The sequence below is a fragment of the Rhea pennata genome, chromosome 1, assembly GCF_028389875.1.
Source record: "Rhea pennata isolate bPtePen1 chromosome 1, bPtePen1.pri, whole genome shotgun sequence".
In the NCBI taxonomy this organism is placed as follows: Eukaryota; Metazoa; Chordata; class Aves; order Rheiformes; family Rheidae; genus Rhea; species Rhea pennata.
The window spans coordinates 54,572,291-54,579,981 of NC_084663.1; the positions used below are offsets into that span (position 1 = coordinate 54,572,291).

At 39.0% G+C, this 7,691-nt stretch overlaps 1 protein-coding gene across 6 annotated transcripts in view; it reads left to right on the forward strand.

The window, feature by feature from the left end:
• TCF20 (transcription factor 20) overlaps positions 1-2,823 on the forward strand; it is a 134,539-nt gene extending 131,716 nt beyond the window's left edge. For all 6 annotated transcript variants that reach the window (XM_062587022.1, XM_062587013.1, XM_062587060.1 and 3 more), the window contains one exon: positions 1,489-2,823. Coding sequence is in view for 1 of the 6 variants with exons in the window: in XM_062587060.1 (XP_062443044.1) it covers positions 1,489-1,506 (18 nt within the window). In the remaining 5 variants the exon portion in view is untranslated. The remainder of the gene's footprint in view (positions 1-1,488) is intronic.
• Positions 2,824-7,691: the final 4,868 nt, after the last annotated feature.

Sequence of the window (7,691 nt, forward strand, 5' to 3'; positions counted from 1 at the left end):
GTGAGGGCTCACAGTTGCACAGTAATGAGTACCACAAAGGTCAGCTGCCTGAACTGTCTAGGAACCTTGCTCCTTTCCCTGTTAATTATATCTTCATGGCCTACCTTTACATATATATATGTGTGTGTGTGTGTATATATTTGTATATGTGTGTGCATGTGTGTGTCTATATGTATGTATGTGTGTATATATATGTATACACATATACATATATATGCAAACTTGCCTGACTCTTTCTTTCCTCTTAGCCTGGCATCCCTGTATGAGCGAATCTTTGCAGCCAAGAGGTAGGCTTGCTGGGATGTTTTCTAATTGGTGTGCTAATGATCAGAACAGCCTTGGCTGCTGTATCATACTTTGTTAGGGATCCTGGTTGCAATTGCCAACTATGAACGTGGGTGTTGTGTGTGCTTGCAAGCCTACCTCTAATATTTTTAACTGCTTTCCATACATATCACATGTGGTGAGCTTTTTCCTTTGCACAAACTCACTAAGTGATGGGATAGGATTTATCTAAGTTACACCAAAGGGTTAAGCATACTGAAGAAATAAATCTGTTGTGGGCCGCGCTTGAATTTTGGGAGAAGAGAGGAAAGGAACATATTTTAAGCTTTGCTTTCTTGGCTGTGCAGTTTAAGGATGAGTGTGGTGGCTTGGAAAAAAATGAAGTTTTAACTTTGTCTGCAGTTTCTCTTTCGAGCTAGGTCCCCATGAACTTATATGAACTCCTGAAGTTAATTTTTTCTCCTCAAAGAATTTCTGGGCATGGAAAAAGAGAATGCCAAGCATTTGGACTTTCAAAACTTGTCTTGAAAGGCATCACGAGTTTAGTCCCTCACAGTATGGCAATCAGAACAAAAAAGCAACAAAAATACGTATTAGTTGAACTGTAATTATTTTAACTATAGCTTTACCTTTAGCTTTTTGAAATCTAGGCATTTCAGGAATTTGGTTCCTGCAGTTGGAGTCTGATAATTTTGATATCAGTTCCATTATGTGCTACACATTCACTGAAAATTACCTGATGGCTGTTTGAGGACCTGTATGAAATTATTTGGGTCCAGCTCCAAGGGGCAGTGTTGCACTGCAGAAGTTGTCATTGTAGCTGAACTTCCTTGGACCCTTGGTTTTAACGGTTGTAAGGACTGAACGTTCACGTATGACAAACGTGCTCCCTTCTCGCTGCTGGTAATAGCTGTTCTGTAAGGACGTTATGCCGCTGTGCTGCTGCAGACGCCTCTGCCGTTCTGGACCTCCTCTGTAGCTGGGCTCGTTTCGTTCTCTGGAGGTTGTCAAACCAGTCCTTTTCACCGCGGAGATTTGCTTTTAAGTACCATTCACAATTGTACTTCCATCCATTTTCAGTAAGAGCTCTTGGTGTTACTGCTGTGGGTAGTATTTCCCCCAGATTTGGGGGGGGGGGGGGGAGTGCTGGTAGACGCAGGAAACGAAGCAGTCCTATATTATCGTTTTCACTTTGTTTTCCAGGTTAGGCTGTTGAGATAAAAAAGCGGTGGACATTCGTGACTGAATGGAATCTCTCCCACTGTGCAGCCATGCCCCCTCTCGACGTGCCTGCCAATGCCAGCACTTCCTTCATAAATCCTTACATCACACTCAAGACTGAGGACATCACAGAATCTGACCAAGGAGTCTGAACCAGCTGTTTCCATGGACACAATCTCCATAGTGACAGTGGGAAGGGGAGGGGGAAAAAGAGGAAACAGGTGGGGGGAATTAAAGAGGGAGGGATAAATATATATATATATAAAGATCTATTTTTTAGTCTTGAAAGACTTTGTTTTAAATGAAAGGTGCGCTATCCCTTTTGATGCTTTTGATTAAAGATGGCAAAACCCCAGATAAATTAAAAAATCTGTAGCTAAAGTAAGTACTAAATCCAAAATCAAAGCAAGGCTCCTGGAGCCTCACATTTTGTTGGAAAGAGCAGTGGAACTAGGAATATTCCACACTGGATTTGTCTCCCTTCCTCTTGCTTGCTTTCTGACCGCATTCAAGGAAGTTAATTTTAAAAGGAAAACAAAATCACAAAAGTTGTTTGTCAGGTGGGAGGAAGGCATGGATGGTTGCAGGTGACGGGCTGTTTGTACTTGTGTATGTGGGAGAGGGAGATTATCAGTTCTGAGAAACACTGTTTATTAACAGTGGAAGCTTGAAAACCATCTAAAGACTCACAGATCATGTTACTCATAAAATGAGAGGTACCTGCTGCTTGTAAAATCACACACACAAATGTACACCTTCTGCATGTGGGAACATCTGTTCCACGTGGGGGGAAAGGCGTTTCTGCCCTTTGTCGTAACAAAGTACACCCCCAAAATGTTCCAAGGAGTTGCCTTCAGTTTTGAAGGTGGATGAGAGGAGGACACTGTTTTTTACCTGCCAGATTGGGGGATGGAAAAGGAGGTCTGAGTGTTGGTAGAATCAATGTGTTCAAACTATTCAGGAAAATCCAGTTAGCCCATCTGTTTTCTGTTTTACTTTTCCAAAGGAAGGAAGAGAGAATGTCAGCTTAACAGGCTAAACTGTGGGGGGGTTGTTTTTTTTTTTTGTTTGTTTGTTTTTTTTTGTTGTTGTTGTTTTGGGGTTTTTTTTGTAAATTGTATAATTTTTAAACATTTGGGTTTAAGGAACAACAAAAAAATCAAATTTTTTTTCTTGTTAAGGCCTTAAGAAAGGGGTTAGTGCATCTTTCAGGGGTCACTCTGCCATGGGAATAAAATAGCTGTTTCACAAACAGTTTTATATAAAAAAAAGCTTAAAAAAACAAAAAAAAAACTAATAAACTTCATTTTAACCTTGTCTCCTTTTGTTTTGTGCGAACTTGATTTGTTTAAAAGGACAGAGAGACACTAGTATCTGCTGCTTTTTGATTTATTTGCCTTCATCAGTTCTGCCTTCAGTGATGACCTTCTGAACTGGCCCAGCAAGAGGAAGACTACAAAAGCTTTTATTTATAAAAGCTTAGGATTTGTATGATGTTCAGGATAAAGAGCCAATGACTGGATGAATTTTGTTTTCGTGTGAGGTGGTGGCATTTCACCGGTTCACTGACTTCTTCCACTCATAGGATAGTAGCATATCCTAGTGACATCAAACAGCGTGATGTTTACTGGGAAGTCACTATAGATAGGGTTCTAACCAGCATGACTTGGATAAAAAATGGAATTGATATTGTGGGGTGGGAAGAACTATTTTAAACAGTTACGTACTGGATGCTTGCTCAACTACTCGCATTTTGGAGTATTCAGCACATAAAATATAAAATCTATGAGAGCTCATATTAAGATATCTATTTTAACTCTATTTTTAAAGATCAATTTAAAGGTTTGGGAGATAATTTGGCAGTTATTTATTTCTAGAAGTTGCTACTCTCACTGAAAAGTATTTGGAAAGAAAGGGCAGTCTTCTGCTTGCTCCTTTCCCAGTAGCAGCTACTGAAGTTAGTATGTCCGTCTACATTAAGAAATAGACCTGTTGTGATATATGTCACTAATGTGTCCTGAATTGGTGCTGAAAATATTAAACTGCTGGTGTAGTCAGAAAAAAAAAAAAAACATTTTTAGCATAGAGAATGTGATTGAGTAAATGACTTCTTTTCAACTGAATAAAAATTGTTTTTTTTTCCTAGTGTCTGTTCTATTCTCCATGTTCTGGAAAAAAAAAAAAAAAAAGGAGTTACTGCATTACTTATATTGGTGAAGAATCAATTGAGTGGTACTACAACAGAGGACAGTGTGGTAAACATGCTGAATTTGATGCTTTTGGCTCTTCACAGTGGTGTCATGCAACTGAGGGAAAAGGTGTTTGGGTATTTGGGAGGGAGAGGATCAGAGGTTTTCCTTGTGGGTGCTCATGGCCATTGTGGAGACCATAGCTTCCTTTGCATCTCGGTTGAAAAGTAGTAGGAGTCATGTACAGCAAATAAATAAATTATATCACTCTTGACTCCCTGACAAATATCTCTCATTGGGAAGTACTTTCATCGTGCTCCGATCAACTGCTGCTTGGTTAGCCGTCAGTGCTGTTGTCAGAGGAAGGGATGTGTCCTCTAGTAGAGGTCTTGCAAGTTGGTCATATTTATGGTAATAAAGTCTTCACAGAAATCAGAGCTATCAGGATTCTCTAAAACCAGGCCAGGAGGAATTTAAAACAATGTTTAATGGTTTCTTGGGGAGAACTTGAAAATGGCCCAGAGCAGCCATAAAATCTTCATGGAAATAATAATTTCTTTCAGATCAAAAAATATAAAGTGCCTGAGGGAATTCTGAAACCTATGTATAAAACATTTACCAACCTGATCCTGCAAAAGCAATTTGTTAATGATAGTGATAATTTGCTTGATACCATGGATACCTCAAATTAGAAAGAAAGAAGAGGATAAGATTTGGAAATCTTGCCTAATTTAGATCTTGTGGAGCAGAAATGACCCATAGCAGAACTTAAAACATGGAGACTGTAAAAAGAAGAAAATCAGTGGCCCATCAACCACTTGGAAATTATCTATTTGCCTGAGGACTAGCGACAGCTTGGACAAGAGGGATCATTTTCAAAACGTCTCTCCACGCTATCTACTCTCCCCAGGATCTCTGAAATCGTGGGCTAACACCAGTTTCCGGGACAATTGAAGTGACTGTTTACAAGCGTTTCCAAAGTGAGTGGCAATTGAAAAAAAGATTCTGACAACTAACCTGAGTGAGTCAATCCAGTAGCTCTGCTCAACATAGTCAAAGATGAAGCTTTCCCATAAAGGGTATGCAAGACATCAATGTGAGCTGATCAAGGTTCAGCAGAAGCTAGAAGGATAAAACAAAATTCTCACAGGGACTGGTTGAGGATCTGCATGTGCATAATCAAGCATAGCTCGATACTGGCAGCTGCCAATTTATTCATCGGGGACTGTGTCATCTACAGCTGGAAATCCAAAGCATAGGCTGCTGTGGAGTTTATGGTGGGGTTCTGCAGAACAGGAGAAAGTAGTCACAGCCACCGCTGCAAAAGGTGGTGGCCATCCTTGCCAATCTGTGTGTCACATAGACATGATTACGGATTTTAGCTGGATTTGCAATGTTCTTGAACCTTTTGGATCAGTATTTGAGACAAAAAACTTAGAGCTTCAGAGCACAGCATAATGGAGTGCCACAAAGAAAAACTGTACATCCAGTTCATGGAATCCAGCTAATGCCAAGCTAAAGAACATTTTTGGTGGGTCATATGTTTAAAAAAAAAAAAAAGTTTATCACATGTGGGCAATTAAATGACAGCTCTGGTATTTTGGCCATTTAATACGCAATAGGAACTGTAATGTATAAGAGATGTAGAAATTCAGGGTATGTGAATAAATGTAATATGTTTAACTGTACAGTTGGTGGGGAACACTTTGGAGCTGAGTAATTTTCTAAATGATCATGGCTAATAACAGTGTTATTACAGCAGGAATTAAGTATGTCATCTTGAGTGCAATGGTTGTATTGGACGTACTAGAAATGCTTGGTAGAGGGATACAGAATTGATTTATCTGACCTAGTCCCTGACTATAAGAATGGCTGGGAAAAACACACTTCTATCTAAAAATATGGAAAACTAGTTCAAATATCAGACTGTTAGAAGCAGAACAGAATATGTGGATGGTTGAGGATGAATAACTCAATCACTGTTGATAGGGTTTGGTGGTTTTATTTGGTAGTGGTGGTTATAAGTTGTGTGTAAAATAATAGGAAGTGTACAAGTAATCCAGATCCAATTACAGATCTAGAAAATGTAAAGATGCCCTTAAGGTTTTGTGGCTATACTAATTTTCCTATGGGAAGTTGAAAATCTAGTTACAATCATTGTTTGGGTTAGTAGACTAAAACCAGTGCTTGAAACTTTTGAGACAAGATCTAGAGAGTGTGTAAGCTGCTAAAATATTCTTTATTGTGAAACAGATGAGGTTCTTTTGGTTGGGGAATATTTTCCTCAAACATCTTAGTGGAGTATTTTTCTGGGTTTTTTTTGTTTGTTTTATTTTTTTTTAAGATAGCGCTACTGCAATATAATGCGAATCAAAGAATTTGTCAGTAAAGGCAGAGAACATAAGTAGTTTTTAGAAAATTGTAGGAGACCAGTAACTTTCAGGCACTTTCCCTGTTGTATTGCATGCCAAAGATACTTTGGCTAATGCATATCACTGAAAAATCACTTCCACACCTATATCCTGCATTACCAGCTGCAAAACTGAACTATACAGTTTAGCTAGTGGAGAGTCCAATACTCTTGAAATGCTTAGGTAAGTTGTGAAAGTGCTCTGAGTTGCGGACCACCATCCCGGAGAAGTGGGATGTCTTGTGATTTGCCAGTTGTTCATTTTAAGTGTTAAGGTCAAGGTAAAGAACTTTTACTTACAGTCTAAGATCAGTGAAACAGTTGCTGCAATTAGCTCTATGCATGTCTATTTTATTTTTTGTTCTACCTGTGTTTTTGGTCAGATCCAAAAAGTACTGTTACCCAGCTAAAAAGTTAACAGGATCCTTACAGAGTCTTTTCGTTGGAACTCATTTCTTGGATGGGACCAAGAGGGGGGTTAAGGCTTTTCCTGGAGAGTGAATGAGAAAGCATGTTCACTCACTTGGTTCATGGAGATGTATCGGAGCCAGATGACTTCTCCTTACACTCCATCCTCTAGAGGTTTCTTGTAATTCATTGCTTTATTCAGTTTTAATATTATGGTTCCAAGATTTTGACCTTATCTGGCTAGCTTTAGAATTGCTGTTCTTTCTCAACAGCCCGAGAGAGGGCTATCTCTGTCCAAATAATTTAAAAAAGAAAAAATATATCCTTGGCTCATAGCAAACTCTTAACCTGCTGTGAAGGAAATCTTCCCTTCCAGTCGTGGGGATCAGGATTCAAACTGACTGCGTACTCTTCTGCATGATAAAACCTAAATGCACATGCTACTGTACGCGAACATACTCGGTGTATCTATAAATAATGCATGCAGTATGTCACTAGCTTTTCATTTGTAACTAGATGTTCTAACAACTAAACATAGAAGTGACAGCGGGTTTGGAGGTGAGTGCTCCCTGGCTTTGAGTATATCACGGTCTTCTGAGTTTTATTGAAATTTCAGTGTCACATATTTTAACGGGAGACAGCAAGAATGTCAGAAAATTTCTGGGAAGGAGCCGGGAGGCCCTTTGCCTTTATGCTGAAGTACAGTGTTGTGAAGATGAGTTGCATTGTCAAGCAACTGGATTCACATGGGTTAAAGCCAGTTTATCAAAGGAGCATCACCACATCTAATAATTTAAAAGAGGAAAAGTCTGTAAACTTTTTAGCCCTTGTATTAGGAAAAGGAAATTGAACTTTCACCTAAGCTCTTGCACCTCAGATGTGTTTCTGTCTCAGAAGAGAGGTGGAATCACTAGATTTTTACAGACTGCAGAAAGAAATGTTCATATTATTTTGAGGATTCTGGGTTATAATAGCATCTAATTCTTCTAGTGCATTTTTTAATCAGTTGGTCTAGAGCACCTTACAAATAAGACAGATCTCAAAGAACCAGTTTACAGTTGGGAGGCAAGTACAGAAAAGCAAACTTAAATCTATTTTTCAGTGTTTTATGACGAAATTAGGAATTGGCAGGTGAAAATGGAGCTAAAAGAGTCAGGAAGGGACTGTGTGTATAAGCA